The sequence below is a fragment of the Sceloporus occidentalis genome, unplaced genomic scaffold (assembly GCF_023333645.1).
Source record: "Sceloporus occidentalis isolate IW3139 unplaced genomic scaffold, rSceOcc1.0.p SCAF_5, whole genome shotgun sequence".
NCBI lineage: Eukaryota > Metazoa > Chordata > Lepidosauria > Squamata > Phrynosomatidae > Sceloporus > Sceloporus occidentalis.
The window spans coordinates 84346691-84370219 of NW_028316985.1; the positions used below are offsets into that span (position 1 = coordinate 84346691).

The 23529-nt window shown below is 41.4% G+C and overlaps 2 protein-coding genes across 8 annotated transcripts in view; one reads left to right on the plus strand and one right to left on the minus strand.

The window, feature by feature from the left end:
- Positions 1 to 1200: 1200 nt before the first annotated feature.
- TMEM60 (transmembrane protein 60) lies at positions 1201 to 6358 on the minus strand. 5 transcript variants are annotated; one of them, XM_089526870.1, is made up of 2 exons: positions 6264 to 6358; positions 1201 to 1861 (listed from the first exon to the last, which is right to left on the minus strand). In XM_089526870.1, exon 2 carries the CDS (start codon positions 1813 to 1815, stop codon positions 1411 to 1413), a length of 405 nt encoding a protein of 134 aa, XP_089382996.1. In that variant the 5' UTR covers positions 1816 to 1861; positions 6264 to 6358; the 3' UTR covers positions 1201 to 1410. The 5 variants fall into 5 exon arrangements, with proteins under 5 accessions (XP_089382996.1, XP_089382999.1, XP_089382995.1 ...); XM_089526873.1 differs by lacking the exon at positions 6264 to 6358 and adding an exon at positions 5726 to 6114 and having other exon boundaries at positions 1201 to 1823; XM_089526869.1 differs by lacking the exon at positions 6264 to 6358 and adding an exon at positions 5726 to 6114.
- A 585-nt stretch (positions 6359 to 6943) lies between these two features.
- Positions 6944 to 23529, plus strand: part of PHTF2 (putative homeodomain transcription factor 2) — a 90525-nt gene continuing 73939 nt past the window's right edge. For all 3 annotated transcript variants that reach the window (XR_016281256.1, XM_089524608.1, XM_089524610.1), the window contains exon 1: positions 6944 to 7042. The gene's annotated coding sequence lies outside the window, so the exon portion shown is untranslated. The remainder of the gene's footprint in view (positions 7043 to 23529) is intronic.

Sequence of the window (23529 nt, forward strand, 5' to 3'; positions counted from 1 at the left end):
AACCAAATACTGGCCTTTGTGGAAATAATCACATTATCAGCTTAATTGGGGGGGGGGGGGGACCATACTGGTGACTTATATGTATAACTCTCCCTAAATCTAGTTATTTGGATTCCTCATGCCTAAATATGAAAAATATGAAAGTCAAGATGTACCTGTTTTTTTAAGAAATAAAAGGTGTTGAGGGGAAAAAGCAAATGCAGATCACAGCTAGTATAACTGTAGAGCAGAATGCATCAAGTAAACACATTTTGATCCTTGGTTTTTGAAAATAGTTTGGATCCAGATATCTTGCATGAATTGAACAGTAGAAGGTAATTCTGCTTTTTTGGATTTCCTTGTAGCCCTACATCAAATTTTCCAGATGGCCCCTAAACCTAAGAAATAGGTGGGAGTCAGAAAAGCTCTCTTGGCTAAATAACATTTCACTCTTTAACCTCTGGATCCAACCTAGAGTTGGATTCAGTGCTCGCCATTGATTTATAATCCCTGTAATTACACAGTTGAACATTCTGCCTTCCGAGTAATCTTGTTTATTGCTTCTTTCTTTAAGGCACATAGATACATTTACTCAAACATGTGGTCCTGTCATTTTCTACCACAATATTTGTGCTTCTGATATGTTTACTTTTGCAATACATCATTGATTCTTTAAAATCTTTTTCAGTGATGCTACAGAAAATTGTAAACAAAGGTCTTGGCAAATACTAGTACTGACCAACTAATAGCCTATAGGAAAATCTGCATTTCAAAGCAATTTTATATAGGTCTTGTTGATGTTATAAAATGTTATTATCAAGGTGTCATAAATATCCTACTGCTTCCACTTGTAAAAGGAAAAACATTTCAGAGATATTTCACTTATTAGTGTTCTATCTTAATTCACTCTCTGTATACAACATTGTAGCCATACCTGAGTGCATCTGCTCTGTTACTGACTTTATTTGTATCAGTGTTGTTGGAGCTTAATTACGTGAAAGACTTTATCTTCCAAAATAGACTTCTGTGCCTCAGATCAGTGTTTAACTTTAGAGCATAAAATGGCTGCTGAAATTGCAGAAGCTTCCCATCTGTGCCTAAATTTTGGAAGATCTAATTCCAGCCATTCTACTATATTGTGCAATAGAAAGCGTTATCCTCTTGTGACCCAAATTCAGTAAACACACCACTTCACACATTAAAGCACAAACACAGAGAAAATACATAGAAAAAAACTGGCTGTTTTATTTACAGTATGTACAGAAGTCCAGACGGCGATGCTCCGTACATTGAATTGTCAGTTCCGGCAGGATAAAGAACATCGGCACATGGCTCCATCTGTAGTTCCTTTAGGTGTGTTGAGCACGTAAACAGGATGATCAGGGATGTGACCTTCATTAACAAAAGGCTAACCCTAGTTTATAAAAGAAGTTAGTCCCTTCGTCCGCAGAAGATGTTGTATCCGAGTTCTATCATTCCTCCAATGAGCAAAGCCCAAAGGGGAATAAAGACATAAGCTAGCCTCATTACAGCAAACTGCTCCAATTTTGCACAGAGCGCAAGGCAGAAGGCCAGCTTAAGCAACATTGCTACCAGGTACCAGGCTTTCTTCTTGAGGTTTAGGGAGCCATTGCGGGGATCAAATCCAGACTTACAGCGGCGAGCCATTTTCACTATTATCATAACCAGAAGGATGGTGTCAAATATCCAAACCGGTATAAATATTAGGAACCAGTTCCATGGTGCTTTTTCATCCAGTTTTAACACCAACATGATCAAGAAGAGTAATGTGAAGAGCCATGTGAGCAGCACTCTCTGTGCCAAGGACATTCTCATTTAAACAGCTTTAGTAGGTGGTTCGTAAGAGTAGAAAGGATGGTCCCTAGAATAAAGGGAAACAAAACAAAAAGTAAACTGGAGAGAGGTGTCTTGCATGCTTATCAAAAAGACATAGTCTATGTCTACAAATGACGCTACCTCCCAACTTCCATCTTTTTATGAACAGCCTTTCATGCCAAGAGTAGTTCCTGCTTTTTTCTCCCATGAGTTGATTTAAACTAGTGGTTCCCAAACTGTGTCCTTTCAGAGATCTTGGACTTCAGCTCCCAGAAGCCTCAGCCACATTCCTTAATCAAACTATTTGCTTTGTAAGAGTTTTATCAGATTAGACTTTATATATCTATACAGGAGACGTTTAGAGTAAGAACTTCATTTCTGTTTACTAGAAACCTCTCCACCTGCTAAGTATTTCTGTCAAATGCTATGGCATCTAGTGGATTTCCATGCCTCTTACAAAAATTTTTGTATTCACATATCATCCAGTATAGCTTTTATATGACTGTCTGGCTGTTCCAACAAATTCTTCTTATGTGCTCTACCGTCTCAATAATTGTAGTTGTAAGAAATGTAACAAAAAAGTCTCTGTATACCGATTTAAGATACAGTGCACCAGGACACTGCATTAATACCAGTTCATATACTGGTACCAGTTATACCCTTTGAGCATATAGGTGCCATACAAATTTATGCACTCTTTGCCATTTTATTGTCAATACTTCAGTCAAAGAAACTGGGAACAGTAATATGATGATGGCACCAAAGAAATCCCACCATAGAACTACAATTCTCTGAAAATATAGAATGACAATTATGCAGAATGATCTTTATGGCAGCTGAAGGGTTGCTTTCTCTAATACTAGGAACTCTGTTATATCCAGACTCCTGGGTCAGATTTTTAAAAGGCCTTTAGACCTCCTTGTTGTGCAGATGTAGGAAAAAAAACAGCAAAAATGTAATGGCCCAGAAAGAATATCAAACTACTGACTGAATGTATTACACATTTCTTTTAAACTTGACATATTTTACATGAATTAATTTGACAAATTTGGGCCAAACAGTTTCACATTCACTGCTTACTTCTAGTCCATGTTGCTAAGAATTACAAAATTTCTAGGACTACTGACTATAACAATACTGTACCCTCTGTCTTTTATATTTGCTGCGCTGTCAGTCATTTAATGCGTGGTAATGCCATATCAAGTTAGCCAGCCAAGTGCAGTTCAACATATATTATAGGTTGCTTTCAATACTGAAGTTTTATTTCCCACTGATTTTATTATTTCCCTGACAACTGCAGACAAAAATAACCTCACAGGAACCACAAATGCAAAAGAACTGCCCAGTTTGTCTCCTAAAGAGAAGACTTCTCTAGGCATTTGTAGGTTCTCCAACGCAATTCTATGGTCAACCACTGGCAGATGTTGACTATTGAGTTACACTGGAGGACCAGGGATTCATAAAGAGATGTTCTCTCAGGTTAAAAAAAGGGTTTTCCCACTTTCATGGGGGTTCTGCACTCCTAACCCCAGTGAATGTAGAGGGCCCACTGTAGTTCTTTCAAATATTACTCAGTGGACATCTATTGGTAAGCACATATATGGTTTGCACACATTAACTGACCACTGTAAAGATCTGCAAGGCCTCTATCATCTTATGCAGCCTTCTGAAAATTTAAGACATGATTTGCATCTTTCAGGATCCTATTACGTTCCAGCCGACTCTCACAACTGTGTAAATATGCTTTCTATCCTGAGGCCTCAATATCACCCTGTATTGCATCTGAAGAAGTGGGTTTATATCCATGAGAGCTCATGCTATAATTAAAAAGTTAGTCTCAAAGGTCTTGTTACATTCCTTCCTCCTCCCTTCCACCTTCCTCCTTTTTATGCTGCAAGAGACTAGCACTTCTTTGAAAGCACATGTATATAATATTCATACTGTGCTGGCCAAATGGCCGTAATAAAGTTATTATTATTATTATAATATTCATACAAAGCCACAGCATCCATGTATTATAAACCAGCACACAAAACTAAAGCAATCACAATATTTCACCCAAACAAATTGTTACAAAAGCCAACAGCAACATGTATAACCGCCGCAACAATGGCATGCAACAAAGTGTGTGCGCTTCCATCATTATGTTTGCTATTGTCCTCCTACTATTTCCTGCTTCGATTTCTATGCTAATAGGTAATACATTTTAATGCGTTGCTAGCATTTGACATCACACAACCCCAAATGCTTTGAAGGTGCAAGAATATCAGGATGATTGATTGGGTGCAGTATGGAAATGTACTAAGAAGAGAGAAACTAGAATACCTAATTTACATCAAGGATGAACAGAGGGTACAGTTAGGTGTTACATCTTTCATTGAGTTCTTGCCAACTACTGGGATCCTTGCAACACAGACTAAATGAACTCATGAAGCATACTCTTGCAGTATATGCTCAAGGTAATTTTGCCAAGACTGGTTAAACCCAAGCTATTAAGAGATAGAATCATAGAGTTGGAAGAGACTGCAAGGGCAATCCAGTCCAACCCCATTCTGCCATGCAGGAAATCACAATCAAAGCATCACTGACAGATGGCCATCCAGCCTCTGTTTGAAGACCTCCAAAGAAGGAGACTCCACTACACTCCGAGGGAGTTTGTTCCACTGTCGAACAGCCCTGACTGTCAGGAAGTTCCTCCTAATGTTGAGATGGAATCTCTTTTCCTGGAGCTTGCATCCATTGCTCCGAGTCCTGTTCTCTGGAGCAGCAGAAAACAACCTTGCTCCCTCCTCAATATGACATCCCTTCAAATATTTAAATAGTCAACTTCCCTTTGCTTACATTCCCAAACTTGGCACCACCTCACATGAAGGTGGCAAAACATTACAATTGCAAGTATGGGTTCATGTAACTTGGCATTAGAGAGCCACTGTGGTATATTATGAGTATATGAAGACCCTGAAGACCAGGATCCGAATCCCTGCTTGGCCATGGAAGCCCATTGGGTGATGCTTGGCAAGTCACACTCTCTCAGCTGCAGAAGAAAGGAAGCGAATCCCTATGATAGGGTCACCATAGGTCAAATGGCTTGGAGGCAGACAAGGACAACTCCTCTGTTGTTTTCTTTCTGTCTCAATGTACAAAACCAGATAACAAGGAATGGCATGGAAGCCCAACAAAAGCATGGACCTCAATCTGGGGCCTAAAGCAATACATTCTAGACACAGACTCATCTCTTGACTGGTCTGGATGCCGCTCCTGCTTCCTTCAGCCAACACAAAGTGGCACAACAGCATGCCTTTTCACCAAACCTTTTAGCAGGTGAGTGCTATGTTAGCATCAATATAAAGACTCCCTTGGTCAGAGTGACATGTCCTACATTTAGCCAGGGCATGTCCTACATGCCGACCTTCTGTCCAGGAGGAATTCCAAAGCGTCCTCCATTTTGAGCATGACTAAGAAGCACAAGAGGAGGACGTTTTTGCTGTCCTGAGAAGTTGGGCTACTTGGCAGCCTGTGCTCTCTGCAAATAGGTCAGGATGGATCTGTCGAAGGTTAAAGGCTTCCACAGATGGCATCCATGGCTTTTGCTGTGGGTTCTTCTGGCCATGTTTGCTGCTAGCAAAACACAACTTTAAGCGTTTGCCTTCAGAGTTCTGCAAGTGTTCTGCAAGCCAATGAGATGAATCCATGCGTGTGCTTCCAGCTTCCCTTTGGCCACAGACAGAGCCCCCCCCCCCCTCAGAGCCATGGACTCGCCCATTTGCCAGCGCTGAAAGGCCCCTAGGGTCGTACCAACGGGGCAAAGCGGGGGGGTGCTCCCTAGTCACGGACCGAGCCTTGTTTCGTCAGCACCCCCCCCGCCCTCTCCGCCTGGTGGTCTCTCCCGCTTCACTTTCAAATTACCCACCAGTCAAGGCTCCGGCGCCCCCGTAGCAACGGCCGCCTTAAGAGGGACCCCTGACGACCCCGCTCATCACAGCGTAGCTCCACTTGAGCAGCCACAGGAAGGACATTGAAGCGAATGGGTGCCCATATAGGCCTACACCCGACGAGGGATAAAACCCTGCTCCAGGCTATCATTGGTTGCGGTGGTTGTCCGTCACAGCCGTGCTCCACGCTCATTGGGCCCTCGAGCTAGGGACACGCCTCCGCGAGCGCCCCATTGGGCGCAATCTCCGCTTCCTTTCCGAGCCCTGGCCAATCAGAGAGCCTGGTTTTCGTCACTCAGACTGCGGCATTAGGATTGCAGACCGTTGCGTTTGGTCGCGGGGGCTGATGGGAGTTGAAGTTCACAACCTCTAGTTGCCAAAAGGCTGGCATCGTTATCATCATCGTTATTATAATTATTGTCCCGCCCCCTCGGCTCTCGCTTTCCCCCGACTCGTCAGAACCCATGCCTATCCCCGCCCCCCCCCCACAACTGCGCCACCGCCAATCACTTTTACCCGCTTCCTTTTCTCGGCTTTTCATTGGGCAAGGCGCGCGCGGTCAGTCAAGCCCTACCGCCTTAAAGGATTCTGCCGTCCAATGAAAACAACTTGTAGGTCGTGCGGCTGCGGGCAGACAGACAGAGAAAAAAAGTGGGCGGAGCCAATCCCACGCTGGACAAGAATCTCATGCTAAAAATGTCTCTCGTCAGCGCGCGCCTCGCAATCCCCGCCCATTAGCGGGAGGGAACTATAGGGGGAGGGAGGGACGATTAATTGACGCGCGCCTCGCAATCCCCGCCCTCCAATGGGAGGGGAGTATAAGAGGAGAGATGATTGATTGACGCGCGCTTCGCCATCCCCGCCCTCCAATGGGAGGGGACTATAGGGGAGGGAAGGCGGGACGATTGATGATTGACGCGCGCCTCTCAATCCCCGCCCTCCAATGGGAGGAGACTATAGGGGAGGGAAGGCGGGACGATTGATGATTGACGCGCGCCTCGCAATCCCCGCCCTCTAATGGGAGGGAGGGAGGGAGGCTTGATTGATTGGCGCGCGCCTGCCTCATTTTATTTATTCATTTTAACAGCACGGCAGCGCGCTGTTGCTGCCGCCGCCGCCGCCGCCGCCACTAGTGCTGCTGCTGCTGCTGCTGCTGCTGCTGCCTGGGCAGTGCGCGCGCGGCAGCCATCCCTCCAGCCAACCGCTGCCTCGCAGCCTTCTCTCTCCGTCTGGCGCGTGCCGTCGTTCCCGCTGGGACCGTTCTTCATCTTCTTGGAGGAGGAGGAGGAGGAGGGGTAAGGAAGGAAGGCTCGCAACCGAAGGCTCGGCGCCTGTGGGTCTGGCTTAACGGTCGCCGGGGAGAAGGAGGAGGAGGAGGAGGAGGAGGAGGGGGGCACTTGTAGGCAGAGCTCCGCCACTTGTGGCAGCCAGTATGAAGGAGCCTGTGCTCCAGGAGGGTCTGGGAGGGAGAGAGAGAGAGAGAGAGAGAGAGAGGGGCGGCGGGGAGGGGGCTTTCGCGCGTGGCTCCAAAAGGGGCGTCGGCGGGGGACTGGAGGAGGTCATGCGAGGCCAGGACTCGGGAGGAGGAGGAGGAGAAGAGCCCTCCCTCCTCCGGTCCATCATCTGCCTTGGTCCAGGCCTCAGAGGGAGAGAAGAAAGCTGGACCTGATCCTCCCCCCCTCCTTTTGTGCCCTGTCTCTTCAGATTGTAAAGCCAGAGGGAAACGTCTAATTAAAAACCATGACAATTGCCAGCCCTGCCAATGAAGAGCAGGGTATCATCATCATATAATAACAATAATAACAAATGATTTCTTAATAGCCCACCCAATCACAAGGAATCCAGGCGGGTTACGGCAATACAATAGATATAAACACGCTCTTCCCTCCATGTTTATGGATTTGATGATTTGCAGATTTGGTTAATATGCTCCCTTTAGGAATCTCTATGGTCAGCTTTAACTACAAGTTGCACTGAAAGACCTAGAGATTCCTAGAGAGAACACTCTACTAGGCCTTTGTAGCTCCTCCATTGCAGTTCTATGGCCTGTGTATGTCAGATGTTGACCACCTAGAGATCCCTAGAGAGGTGTCCTCTCAGGTAAAGTACATGCTGTTTTTGTTGTTTGTGGTGTTTCCACATTCACGGGGGTGTTGTGACCCCCAACCCTAGCGAACATGGAGGGACAAGTGTGCTCTCAATAACCCTTGACCACCTTCTGTCAAGGAGCCTGTCGCGGTCTTAAGCCGCAGCCTCTCAGGGGAGGAGTGTGGACAGGCACCCTCCTCTGAAGAAACCCTGCTGAGACAACCCCCGTTAGGGTCACCGTTTAAGATCCTTTAAGGTGTAAATACCGTAAATGAATAAATAAATGGGTCAGAAACAGCTTGAAGGCACACAACGACAACAGAAATAAAGCCTGTGGACATCCATGCCCTAAGTCGGCTGGCAGCTTGAAGGCACAGACAGACCCATGTGAAGTCAGAGGCTTTCACAGCCACCATCCATAGTCTTTGTGGGTTTTTAATACTATGTGTCCATGTTCTAGAAGACTTTCTTCCTGAGGTTTAGCCGGCATAAAGGATCAGGGTTTTTTCCCCCAGCAGACAATGGACCTCTAATGAAGCAGACACTAGTCCTCCTTGTATATCCTCCCCCCCTGAGGCCTTGCCATCAAGAACAGAACAATACACCGATTAACATGGGAATCACTCTTCCCAACCTGGAGTCACACAGTGTATATTTACCTAACTCCTTTCCATGCCAGCATTCTCTGAAGATGCCAGCCACAGATGCTGGCGAAACGTCAGGAATAAACCAATTGCCCTGACTCCTGTCCTGCTTGGGATTTGTAGTTTGGGTGAGGTATGCAGCCTGGTCTGTAGGAGAGCCCCAGGTGCCTCGCCAAACTAAAGATCCCAGGATTCTGCAGGACAGAGTCATGGCTGACAAAATGGTGTCCCACTGCTTTCATTCTGCAATGTGGATACACTCTTAGGTCCAAAACACACTGCAGAAATAACCCAGTTTGATACCACTCTAACTGCCCTGGCTCAGTGCCAGGGAATCCTAGGCATTGTAGTTTGTTGTGGCACCGGAGCTCTCTGACAGAGAAGGCTAAATGCCCCACAAAACTACAGTTCCCAGAATTCCCTAGCATTGAGCCAGGGCAGTTAAAGCAGTCTCAAACTGGATAATTTCTGCAGTATGTTTTGGACTTAAGTGATCATTGTTATGATGAGTTTAGTACATTCGGACTTTGGTATCTGTTGGGGTTTAGTTTCAGGAGCCAAAATTGGGTACCAAAATCTGTGGATGTTCAAGTCCTATTATATATTATATTGTGTCCCTTATATAAAATAGCAAAATCAAGCTTTGCTTCTTGGATTTTATATATGTATTATTTATTCAATTGCAATACTTGATACAGCTTTCTATCAGAACCACCAAAGCAAAGTACTGTACAACAAACATTTCCTATGCTCTTTGTAATTATGGGATTTCGTCTGAATATATTTCAGGGTGTATTGCATTTAGGCTACCAAGTTGTTTGTTTTTTCACTGAATTACTCTTTTTTCCCTTCTGAGCCAAGGAGTCAATTCTTAAGCGGCTGGGAGAGGTATTGCCCAACCTTACTTTAAGAGTATGGCCCTTCCAGAAGTGCAGAAGATAGTGGCCTGTTTTTGTTTGTTGTCAAAGTAAGCTTAAGTAGCCAGGATTTATTCTCTAACCTGCCAATGCCCTGCTAAATGACCTCAGGCACGTTGTGAAACAACATTTAATTATGTGCTTTACACTGCAAAGTCAGTTTTATTTCATGTGATTAGTCAATGTTATGAGGTCCTTTGAAAAATAATGGTCAGATAGTACAGAAGAAATGGATCCATTTAACACAAATAGCACAGTCTTTGTCGTGAAAAAAAAAAAAGACTGAACACACATTTAGTACAACAATCTGAGCATAAAAATGAAAGCCCTGGTACTAAGAAGCCGTTAAATGTAGTTTCTGGAATTAAAGTGTTGTTAGCTTTTTTTCACCACTGGTAAATATAGAATTGTACTTGTAGGTTCCTGAAATCATGGACTTTCTTTACAATGTGGTTATTAACTCTCTCTGTCCTTTCCATCCAGTCCCAAGGAAGCTGATTCTGTACTAAACCAGGGTCTGCTGTCAGTAATGGACTGGAAGAGGGAAAACAAATTGAAACGTAATCCAGACAAGACAGAGGTGTTCCTGGTCAGTTGTATGGCAGAGCTGGCAGTAGGGACTCGGCCTGTGCTAGATAGGGTTACCCTTCACCTGAAATCTCAGTCTTGCATCTTGGGTGTTCTCCTGGACTCTACTCTAAGTTTGGATGTCCAGGTTTCAGTTGTGGCCAGGAGTGCATTTGCACAGCTAAAACTAGTGTGCCTTGAGACATCAGACCCAGTTATGGTGATACATGCCTTGATTACATCCCATTTGGACTACTGTAATGCACTCTGAGTGGGGCTGCTTTTTGAAACTGGAAACTTCAGGGGGTTCAAAATGTGGCAGCCACAATGGTTGAGCAGGGCCAGTTATCGCAAGCATGTAACTCCTTTGTTAAAACAACTTCACTGGCTACTTGTTCTTTTCCTGGCACAGTTCACAGTGCTGGCCATGACCTATAAAGCCCTACACAGCTTAGGTCCAGAATATTTGAGAGACAGGAATCCTCATACGAACCTGCTAGAGCAAGATCTTCAGGAGAAGGCTTTCTCTTGGTCCTCTCTTGGTGAGGACACGAGAGAGAGCCTTCTCCTTGGCTGCTCCCACTCTTTGGAATGCCCTCCCACGGGAAGCTAGATTGGCTCCCACCCGGTTGGCATTTTGCTGGCAAGGCTTTTAACATATAACCGTGTCAGGGAGGCTTTTATTTGGCGTGTGTTTTTTAGTTATATTTTTAACTTCTGTATGTGGTCATGGGGATGATCTTATCTAAACTTTGAAGTTCTTTTAAATGTTGTTTTATTTAGTTGTCTGGAACTTTATTATGTTTAATGTATAAAATTTGGATGTTAGTTATTTGATGGAGCATTTTATAATTCTGAATTTCTGTCATTGATTTTACATTTTAATCATGCGAATGGCCTTAAGCATTAATAAAATTGATTGATTGATTGAACTTCTGTATGTGATGTGATTCTATACATTTTTAGCTAGTTGATTTTAATTGTCTTTTTAAATTTCTGTTGTAAAGTTTTAAAACAGTTTTATTTGTGAGCCTCCTTAGGTTCCTTTCTGGGAGAAAGTCAATGTAAAAATGGAATAAATAAATATATATTTGTTTATTCTTTAAATGAGTAATGTGTTTTAATACTGTATCATTTTAATTCTATCATAACGTTCACTTTTGTATGGTTTTAGTTGTATTTTTTAAAAATTGTAAGCTGCTTTGCGTTCAACTTTGGAAAAAGATCTGGGTATTAATAATAATAATAATAATAATAATAATGGTTCACTATTCTGTAGTGACAGATTTATTTTGGTGTTTTAACTTTTCTTTATGGAAAGGATTATTTCACAGCAATATAAATTTGTAGAAAGATGCTTTGGACTCCAAGAACTGTGTTCAAAATATAAATTTAGAGCAAAATCGAACTAAATCAGATTTTATCCATGGATTGGAATTATGAAGTTTTCCACATGCTGCTGGACTGCAGTTCCCATCAGCCCTAGCGGACATAGGCAAATTAGAAGAATGATGGGAGCTGTAGTCTAAAACATCTGGAGAGCTGCCTGATTTTCACCCCTGATTTCGTTAGGCCTTTACTTTTAACTTTTATTTTAGGGATTTAAAAAAAGTTTTATTGGATGGTACAGGAAGAGTGATTAAAGAAACATTTCTGTAAAATCTTTATAGTTTTTATGAATCATATAGAATGAAGTATGATTAATATAAAATATGAATATTTCATGGAATTGAATTTAAAATAATATATAATTATATTGGATTGCAGTTTAGAGGAATTTTTTCTAATGTTAAAGTTTATTCCAGGAATGAAATGGTGACAAAGGGACCTAAATATTCTAGTACTTTTGGCAATCCTCTCTGTGCATTGGCACATGAGACATAGTGCTAAATCCAGCATCTGCCTTCTGTTAATGGAAAGCTTTCAATCCTCTCTTTAGATCATCCCATTCAGCAAGGTCACCTAACTCTGTGCACCATTTTCATTGGATGGGGAGGGGGCTGTGAAGTCCAAGTCTGCATACTGTATGCTTAAATCTTGATCTAGCCCACTGTCTTGAATGCATCCAAAAACAAATGGATACTTGAAGATTGGTCTCTACAGCAATTTAGCCCATCTCTTTGGAGAACCTTTACATAGGAACTAGTGTACTTTAACAGCAGAATGGGTACATTTGTAGCATGGTTCTGTTTGCATTTACCCTGAATAGAGTTCCACTCACTTAAATAGGATTTAATTTCCAGTAAGTGCCACTTTTCTGTTTTAATTACATTTAAGTTATTGGCTTTACCTGCTTTGGGAATGTACAAGTGTAAGAATTAATGCATTAAATTCCTTGGCCAGGATCCCAAGAACTACTTTAGGCAAGCTCAGTGGGTTGTGTGTGTGTTTTTAAATGGAATAGAGGTCAGACTTGGTATGTTGGAAACTGCTTTGAGAATACCCCTAAATTTCAAAATCCATTTGTGGAGATGTTTGCTTGGATACTCGAAGACCTTAGCCCTCCTGGGTGTTTGTTACTGTTGAGATTATGGGAGCAGAGGTGGGGGATCTAATTAAATCCACAAGCTTTCGCTTTTTGCTGGCCCCCCACCAGTTTAATACCTTCCTTCATTAGCTGTACCTCTAGTCTTCCAACTCTGCTCATGAGAGCATGCAGAACTCCCCTGAAATGGGAAAACTATTTGTAAAACTGAGTGTGAAAAAGCAGTGCAGAGCTGCAAGTGAAATGACTCTCCTCAAACATACACTTGGTCTCACAGAGACACAGTGGAGTGAACCAAGCAGTGAAATGATAGGGTTCTTGGATAAAGTAAAGAGAAAACAGTGGTTTAGGGGACATTGCACAGAACGATTCTCTGTATTGTATGTAGAAGTAAACATCTTATCAATAGATGCCAATGTATTCTCTAAAATGTTTTACTTCCTTGACAAGGATGACAAGCTATTTTGAATAACTATTTGTGTGTGTGTGTGTGTGTGTGCGAGAGAGAGAGAAAGAGAGAACAGACCACTTTAGAATTAAAGAATTCAGAGCCATCGACTCCCCCCCCCCAAAAAAAATAATCAGAGCTCACAGTCCTTCCAAAAAAAAAAATCTATTACTGTATATACTCATGTATAAATCTAGAAATTTTGGTCAAAAATTTGACCCATTAAACCTGAGTTGACTTAGCCATGGGTCAATGTAAGTACTGTATCTTAACTCTTATTTAAAAGAAGGAACCATCCCCTGGTGAAAAGCAAGAGTATAATCTGTCTTGGAAGCACCAGCCCCCACTACTCTCTGATCCATCTAATCTTAAGACTAAATACTAAAGTTTTTGATATTGCTTTGCTTCATCCTTTAGATCGTTTGCTATATGCCCCTAAGTTTTACCTTTGGAGTATCCACGGGTCACAGCAAAATCAATGGTTTTGGCCCTAAATCTTGCCCTCGACTTATACATGAGGTCAGTTTATAGTTGAGTATATACGGTTTTCTTCATTTCAGCAGTTGAATTTATATGTTTGTGAAATGAAGAAAGCTCACAGGAGGAAAATCAACTCATTTGAAATGTGGTGCTGGAGAAGAGTTCTGTGGATACCATGGGCCGCTAAAAAGACAAATGAATGGATCCAAGAGCAAATCAAGCCTGAATTCTTCCCTAGATGACTAAACTGAGGCTGTTATACTATCGATATATGAGGAGATCTAAATCATTGGAAAAGATGATAATGCTTGGTAAAGTGGAAGATAGTAACAAAAAAGGAAGGCCACGTTATGGGTGGATTGATTCAGTCAAATAAACCACAGTTCTAAATTTCCAAGACTTGAGCAAGACTGTTGATGGAATAAGGTCAGCATAGGTCAGCATAAGTTGAAGTTGACTTGACAGCAAACGACAACAAATTCTCAAACATCTGAGAGTCCGAAATCCTTGCTGATCATTCACAGTGGATCCAGATTTACTGGCTCGGTTGCTGATCCCTATGCCAGATGATCCAGATTATGTAGAAGAATCCACTACCATGGTTCCTTCCTGCATCAATACATCCCAGTTTTTAGAAAGGTCATGGCACGGGGATATACAGTGGATCCTTGTTATACGCTGGGGTTTGGTTCCAAGATCCCCCGTGTATAACAAAATCCGTGTATGCTCAAGTCCCATTAAGTATAATGACATAGCAAAATGGTGTTCCTAATAAAAAATGGAACATCAAGGTAAATTTATACTTTTTTGAACATTTTCAAACCGTGTATGCATAAATCCGTGTATAAAAAATCCCAGAATTTGTCACATTTTCTTGCAAAAACAACCGTGTTATAAACAGAACATTGTTAATCACCATATAATGTGTTAAATTCTGAATGGCCCATTTGAATTTACTTTGGACAGTTGACTGGTCAAATTTTATGTTGGCCACAGGTTTTTTTAAGAGTGAAAGACTTCATGAAATCCTGGGAAGACTGAGTGAAGTTGTATGGTAAAACCGTTACAGGTGATTTTCTTGTCACCAGTTGTTAGACTATTTCTTAATGGTGATGTAGCTGGGAGCTGTATATGTCCCCCAGCAGCCAAACAACAAGGTTAGAATTTAGCAAAATAAAGCTCAAGAAATGTTGCATGAAATTCTAAGCAAAAGTGAAAAGTGTGATTATGAAAATGGTACAGAAGTTATCCTTCCTACACTGCCGTACAGTTCATTTCTCAGTGACTCGGTAATACATTCCTTAGGATACATGTATATATAATTACATAGCAGAAACAGTCTGAAATTGCCTTTATTGCAGGTCATTGTGATAATTTTGACGTTTGTATTCATTTTTAAAGGACACATCCACAGACACGCACACATACAAAATGCTTGTGAACACCAGTGGGGGAATTTGTTGAAACTACAGTGGACCCTTGTTATACGCTTGGGTTTGGTTCCAAGATCCCCCGTGTATAATGAAATCTGTGTATGCTCAAGTCCCATTAACTATAATGACATAGCAAAATTGTGTCCCTTATAAAAAATGGGAAATCAATCTTTGATATTTTAAATTTATACTGTTTTTTGAACATTTTCAAACTGTGGCTGTGCCTGAATCCGTGTATAAAAAATCCGTGTATAAGAAGGGCTGACTGTATATAGAAGATTCTTCAGGAGAGAACATTTGGTGAATCTCCAATTTTTTGGTGGTTTCCTGATTTTAAAAATACATTCCTACACGTTTTGGAGCTACACTCCTGCAGTGTAAACACCTTGCCCTATTGCTCATTCTAAAAAGAAGCAGTAGCAGCAGCTGAATTTTTTGGCAGCGCCTCATCTTGCGCCTCTGTATAAAATTGCTGTAACTCCTTTTGGAATTACTAAAGCAATTGAAATCTTTTTCACACTTTATCTGTCCAGTTCTGTCCCTCTCAACTTGCCCTTTGCTTTTTACAAATAATTTCATTGTGTTTTGAATATGAACCTGTTAATTAAATTATTTTATCTCTTTTCAGTATCATCACAATAATTATAATTAATATTATGGGCTGTCATAGAAAATTGATAAAGCTTTTAAAAGAATGATTTATTAAAAATTATTTTGGAAAAGGTAATACTTGACCAGGGAAATGAGGTGTGTGTGTGTGTTTATGTTTGTGTATAAGAATAATGATGAAGTAAAGGAGCATGTTTATGTATTACAGGAATATGACATTTAGCATTGCTGCTTCCAGTCATAAACAACAAAGCTGTAGTTGTACAGGCAGAGTGCTGGCATTCATGGCTCTGCTGACACAGGCATTTGGAAAGAATTAGGAAGTCTTTCTTTTCAGTAGCCTTATGGATGAATGATTTTATTTACTGCTGTAGAGCTTTGTCATAGACAAGGACATCTGTGTGTATATATCGCATAGTACTTTAGAAAAACGTTCGTGTTACAGATTCTTATTTTAACATAAATTACAAGATAAGAATAAGTGTGGAAAGAGGTGCTTGTTTGTATTTTTGGATGAGGTGGCTGTGATTCAATAATGCAAAGTATTATTTATGGCTGAGATCCTGCATAGTGCACACACAGTGTCATCACTCCATGCATGCATCTCTGTAGTGCCTCTTTTCCCAGGCAGCTGCCAAGCCCTTTATAGCTATTAAACATGGAGCAGGAGGCAGGAAAAGAAGCAGCAAAGCAGCAGGGATTACATTTGTCCCTGGACATTTGCAGCTTTGACACTCGCTGTTTTGATTATTTGTGAGGTCAAGGCTGCTGCCCACGCACTCCTGCTCCCCATCCCTCCCAGGCTTTTCCCCTGGAGAGGGAAAAAGCCCAGCAGGGAGAAGCCGGGAAGGGTGCACACATCAATCCTGGCCCTTTCCAGGACAGAGAGCTGCCTCTTCCTCCAAGCAGCTCCCTTGTCTTGGGAAGAGGTTTGGGAAAAATAATCCCTCACTCTTTTCCAGGACAGGGAGCTGCCTGGGGAAATACAGCTCTCCTGCCTTGGGAAGGAGTTTGGGAAAAGCGAACGCGCCCTCCTTCCTGCCATTTCAAGGCTCCAGAGAGCTCCCTGGAGCTCCCTGAAGCCTTGGAATAGCAGGAAGGAGGGAACCGCAAATGTGCACTCCGCTGCCCTTCCAGCACCCCAGAGAGCTTGTTAGAGCTGTTTGAGGCTTCAGAAGGGGAATGGCACGCACATGCACACTGTTCTGACCCCTGCTTTATTCACAAATTTTGACTATCACGGGAGTCTTGTACCCTTAACCCCCATGAATGTCAAGGGTTGACTGTACCTCTCATCCCCAGCAGTGGCGTCACTAGGGTTGGCATCACCTGGTGATGCCATGTGTCACCCTCTCTTCACTGATCTCCTTCCATACCACACCATATAGAATCTTTAGTCATGTTTTTGTACTAATGTTACTTATTGTAATTCCTCCATATCACTGACATTACGGTAATAGTGGTGATATAAACAACTAGCAAAATTAAAATTAACTATATACCTTTCAAATACAATATCATACGCACAGAGTGCATTTCCATATACACTCATCCCTCCATATTTGCGGATTTGATTATTCACGGATTTGATTAATACGTTCTCTCTAGGAATATCTAGGTTCTCCAATGCAACTCTATGGTCAACTTTAACTAAAAGTCGCACTGAAAGACTTAGGGATTCCAAAAAGAATACCCTTCTAGGCATTTGTAGCTCCTCCAGTGCAGTTCTATGGCAAGTGTCTGTCAGACATTGACCACAGAGTTGCACTGGAGGACCTAGAGATTCACAGAGAGGTGTCCTCTCAGGTAAAAACATTGTGTTTTTATTATTTGCGGTTTTCCCATATTCACAGGGGTCTTGTGCCCCTAACCCTAACACATATGGAGGGACAAGGGTATATAGTTTGATGTGGTTGACGTGAAAATTATTCCTTTGACCAATGAGACATGCAGTCAGGAGGTGTCTCAGGGAGACAGTGATCAGAGCTAACAACTTTCTGGGTGGAGGTGAGATCCCAGCAGAAAAGATGCTGGCTATCCAGTCAGACTGTTTTTGTATTTCAAGATATTGTGGAATGGAATGTGCCTGGATGGCTTGCCCTGAAGGAGGCTGTTCACCATCCAGCGGGGTGCAGACCTCACCAATTGATACCCAGAACCAGGGGTGACACCTGGTTGGATCTTCCTCCTCCTATGGGGTGGAAGGGGTGCTTGCAAGCCCTTGCAGGCTCTGTCCTGGGCTTCCTCTCCATGGAGAAAGCCCAGGATGCAGGAGGAAGGCCAGCATATCACCACCATCACTCTAATTGCTGTCCAAGTCAGTGTGGATTTGGAAGGCATGTGGGAGGGAGGTTTCCCTTTTGGCCCTGTCCCTATAAGATCTGCCCCTTGGATGCCTCACCCCCTGCCCTGGGTGACACCCTGGGCAAGGATGCCACTGTCCCCATCCACTGTAGGGAATAGCAATTTAACAAATCAATGAGATCCAGACAATTAAGGTGTTGTCAGAAACTGAACTAGCAATTTCTCAAAGAAGTGTTAGTCTCTTGTAGCATTAAAAAAAAGGTGGGGAGAAAAATGTAGCAGTACCTTTAAAGCTATAGTAATAGCAATAAAGTCCATTTCTATGCCACCTATCAGTGAACTAACAGTCTCTAATCAGTTTATAGTAACAGGACAACACTGGAATGCTTCTGATGGATGTGTGCATTATATAGCATGTAAAAGGTGCAGGAGTCTATGCCCAGGCACCTCATAGTTGGTATGTTGTTTCAGAATGTAATGAATGTTAGTTTAAAAGTATCACCTGAAGTAGTCTGTTTAGTGAACCAGATAGTTCTACGCAGCTATTAAGTACCGCCAAAGTCCTATAAGAGCAAAATGTTGCTCTTACAAATACAGCAAGTGATATATTTTAGTGGTGATTTAATGCACTTGGCTTCTTGATATAAAACAGTTGGATTGCTGTTTTTTAAAATATAAAAGCATTATACAGTCTTGTTAATAAATAAATCATCATTTTGGTCTAAGAACAAATGTTTGAGTCTAAGTAAATAGCTGTTTGGGTCTAAGAACGCAAACTGTTAGAGGAGAAATGGGAATGAGTCTGAAAATAAGCAGAGGGTATTCACCTAGTTTTTATGCCATTGGTCATAAGAATGACTTACCCCAAATTTGGATGTCTAACAGAACTATTCCTGACATGTCTAAGGTTGAAGCACTAGTAGAGACAGTATAAAAATTTAAATTCTAAGTTTTTTTCTGACTTATCTACATATTATTTCAATTACACTGTTACAAACGCTTGCCATATGACATTTTAAAAAGAGCCTGTTATATTCATTTTAACAAACAGATCAGCGTTCAAATGCCAAACTAAAAAACCCCACCGAGTTGGATGGAGTAAAAGTAGTTTTGAAAGATGCAGAACACATTTATAATAGTGTCGAGATTTCATGGACTGTGAGCTGCTTAAGCAGATTAATGTAATGTTATCTAGAACTTAAAGTATGCATTCAGTGAACATGCTTGAGGATGAGATTGTAAACAGTGTAGTCAGTGGAAAATTAAATGCAGAAAGTATTAACAGAGATACATTATTAACACTATCTGTTCAAATAATTGTTTGTTGATAAACATCCTGGTCCTAGGTAAGTCATTTAACTTATAGTGTGATAAGAATCCTTTATATTTATTCATAACTCATAATAGGATTGGAACAGCCTAATGATTTGTAATTCAGTGCTCCAGTTTCCCTTGAGGTTTTGTTCCACAGTTTGTTGAGGTTGGGGACATAGTCCCCTGGGAAGCTAGTGTCCTTCCACTGGTTTTTAAATATTGCTATTTCTGTTGCTAGATTTGCTTCCATTTATTTTGTTTCACAGAGACTAGCCAGTTTGTCCTGAAGTGAGTACAGAATAGCATTGGTAGCTCAAGGTCACATACATCGCTTTGGAAGATGAGTAATGATTTATGTAGATAACATTTCCATATCCTGTAATAGTGGCAGAATAACTATGAGGACAGAGTTGCTGTCAGGGTTTTTAGCAGGGTCTTGTGCCTCTGCTTTCTTTCTTTTATGCAGCCTGCTGTTGTTTGTGAGTAATTGTTTAGGGTCCTATATTTTCCCTTGCTATGTCCAGGCCCACCACTCAAGGCCTGTGAAAGGAAAATGCCTTTGGACAGTTTGATTATAGGGAGCTTGCATAGTGTAGTGGTTTGAGCATTGGACTACAGCTATTAGAGTATAGTTCCCTGCTCTTCCATATAAACCTAGTGGGTGACCTTGGGCAATTGACACACTCTCAGCCCCAGAAAACCTTACGATAAATTCACCTTAGGTCTGCCATGAGTTGGAAACAACGTTCGGGCACACAACAACATCAATAAGATGATTATAGTCATTGATACTTCAGTATACTTTAGCTGGGGCCTGTAGATGACAATAAGTTCTATTCCATGCCTTTTTTTACTTTGACTCTTTCCTATATTAAATTATTTTGGGGTACAAGCCTGGTCTTCTCAATTTCTTGCCTCCCAGAACCATTGGGTGGATATTGAAGTTTGAGAAATGTCTGGTATAAATCATAATTGCATATAAATCCATTGCACTATATTGATATTTTTGTGTTAGCTGGTCATACCTGAGGTATATTTTCAATGCAACTTTGGCCCAGACTTTCAGACTAGTTCCCAATCACACTTTGAACCTAATGTTAGAACAAAATTTGCAAATCTTGCAGAATACAGACTATCTTCAAATAATTTTTTAGGAATGCAATTCAGGATTGGGCCAAGCATATATATCTTTTGGCATAATAACAAGGCTTTTGCCTAACACAACTTGAACTCATTTGCTTCTTGACTGCTTCAGATTGTTCCATCCATGCCTGGAAATATTCATCCACAAATCGAGATAAACTGATGTGTTAAAAGGGCTTATCAGTCTGGGCAAACCCTCAGTTTTTAGGCATCCATTAAGATGATTAAAATGCCAGGTCAGAAAAAATAACAACAAACTACTGATAGCTAGAGCTCAGAAAATGAAACTGGTAAAACTTTCAGGTAACAAAAATAGTATCTCCCCTATGTGCTTTTCTCTTCCATTGTACTTGTTCTTGCTTTGTCTCTCTTGACGCTGCTGACTGAACACTTCGGTAAGTGAAGTCCAAACAAGATGTGTCTGAATGCCCTGTCCATGCCTGTTTTGTTGGCTAAGTAGTAGCTGAGGAGAACTCTTTCCCACTGACCTATGTTGATAGGCATATAATAGGCTTTCAGCAGTAGTCAAAACTAGAAGCTTTTTTGTGTTTATGAAAAAGGGTCTAGTCACATAAGAAATGGATGACATAACTTGGCAACCACAGTGAAATGCTGGTTAGCTTTCTTCCTAGATGTTTGTTTTTGGTATGGTAGAGTATTGACATTTAATTTAACAGTAAATACTTTTTATTGAAAATTCGTAGAGAGAGTCAGCATGGTGTAGTAGTTTGAGTGTTGAATGACGACTCTGGGGACATACAACTTTGTCTAAGTGTTTTGTGTTGAAGGCATTGCGGTAAATAGTGATGCATTATACAAACATGGTCTTCAGATTTTTGCAGAACTGTTTATCGTTCTGTGCTGTTTATAGTAGTTAACCTGTTTGAAAGAAAAACATAGAGCTACTTATGGCTTAGGGGTTTTCAACTGGTGGGTCTTCTCCCCTCTCCTGGGGTGTGTGTGACCTCTAGAGTTTTCCAGCATCCCCTTCAGCATCAGGCTGTATGGCAGGGAATGAGAGAGGAAGAGAAGGAAGTGAGTGTCAGGTTGTGGTGGGGCTTCTGTGTTTGTGTGGTTGTAGTAAAACTTGCTTTTCCCCATTCCTCTTGACTCACAAGGTGGGTGGAAGGAGCAGCGGTTGCAGCAGATGTGTGGAGGAGGGCAAAAAATAGAGATGGCTTAAATTGTAGTTTCCCCCAAAAAATCATCAGAGAAATTTCAGAGCTTGAGGAAGGTTGAAGGGAATGTCTCCCTCAAAGGCAATACAGAGCTGTGCTAGGGCAGCAGGAGAAAAGGGGATTTTAAGCCCCTTGGCAGCATTTTGGATTAGTATTTGACAAGAATATCTTGCATTAAGTGAAAAGGCTATGAAACTGCTCATACTGTTTGCAGGTTCCTACTTTTGTGAAACTGGGTTCTCAGCTCTGGCAGCTATGAAGGGTAAATATTGTGCAAGACTTGATGTCACCAATAAACTGAGAGTTGCTCTTTCTAATATTATTCTTTATTTTAGTAAACTCTGCCCTCAGAAACAAGCACATGCATCACTGTAAATATAACCATTGTTGAGTTGGGTGTTGAATTTATTGAAATAAAAATGTTCTAATTTGAACAGTATTATTCCCTTATAATGAGTATACGTAAACGTGTGAATGAAGATACATTAAAAACCAAAATACTTTCGTTCATATACTGCATCAAGTACCGGCTCCTGACATGCGTGCACATGTAGATGTAAAAGTGGGGCCTGGGGGAAAGTTTAAGAACCACTGATTTAGAGAATTGCATACTATTTGGATGTACTGCTTTGGGGTAAGTTTAAAATTAGATTGAAAGATTCTTCCTGTACCTGATCACAGACTGTTATTGGAATGCATGTCTCAGCATCTGCAAGCAAAAGAAGAAACAAAGCTTCACATACTTATAGATGGTTGCATTTTATTCTTTTAATTTTTAAAAAGGTTTTATGATTATCATGTTTTGCAGTGTGCCCAACATGTTTCCAGCCTTTGCTCTTCAAAGAGGTGGTTGTTGTTGTTGTATAGCAGTCCAGTTATATGGAGAGAGATTTTGAATCCACTCCAGAAATTTCTGCTGTGGAGAGATTGAATGTCTCTGAAGAAGGCAGTGTAGTAGTTTGCACATTTGGGGGGAAATGCTGAATTACATGGCATGATTGTTTTTAGAGAATAAGTTCATGTCTTCTATAGACTGGTTTCGTTACTCCCCCCCTGTTTAACTGAAATTATTCATGCCATTATATTAAAAAGAATGTCCCCGAGACATTTATTTAAAGTGTCTGTAATGAAATTCTTTAAATGTGGTGTTTTTCATCCTTAACCCACCCCCACAGGCAAATATTCTAGTTCCTTGTTGTAGTGCAGCATAACTCATAATTAGATCGTCTGACTTTCTATCACCCAGTTCCTAGGTACGTGGGGGGAAAATCTGTCAGTGTTGATAAATGTGCTGGGGTAGTAGGAATGCAGTTGTTCTACAAAGAGCAGGAGCTCTTGAACTGCTTTTCAAAACATGTTACTGGTTCTGTTAGTCCATGCCTAACAGAGCATCCAAGCCCTGTAACTGAGGTGAGATACATTGTCTCTTTCACACATTGGCATGTGTTTTGTGTATGTGTGTACAGTGTTCTCTTCTCTGTAACCCTGCAATTGCATTCAGACTGGAAATGAGGGAAATGGCTCCATAATGACTTTGCTGGTGGAGGCCAGATTAGCTGTTGAGAGATTGAAGGGCAGGCTTAGAATCCAAAGCAGTGTCATCCTCCAATGCAGTACTTCTTAATGTAACAATGAATTCATTTACTGAATACTAAAAATGTATGCAACCAAATGTTCTTAGGGTGAGAGTTAGAACTGTTCCGTATTTCCAGAGATTCAAACATTTAAAAATAAAATTTGCTCTTACTTGTATGTCCCTACTTTGGATTCTGTGCTTTGGATTTTGCAGAGTATACCTGTGTGTCAGAAGGGAATTTGTTAAATTGCATGTCAGTATGATAGCCTTGTGCTAAAAGGAATGTGAATGTCACAACATCCAATAGTCCTAATGTGTAACCTGTACTCAGGACAAGAGGCTGCCGTCAGAACAGAATGCAGAGAAACAGAATGGTTCCCAGTCATCAAAGGGGTCAGGCAAGGCTGCATACTATCATCTTATGTATTCAGTATGTATGTAGAAAATGTACACAGAGCAGGGTTTAAATTCAGAGGCAGGAGAATTAAAGATAGGAGGAAGGAACATTAATAACCAAAGATACACAGATGATATGGTACTACTAGAGGAAGCAAGACTGGGAGCAATTATTTGAGAAGATCAAGATGGAAAGTGTC

Bases quoted from the DNA above. Each gene is read 5' to 3' on its own strand.
- TMEM60 (XM_089526870.1), bottom strand. From the start codon at position 1,815: ATGAGAATGTCCTTGGCACAGAGAGTGCTGCTCACATGGCTCTTCACA.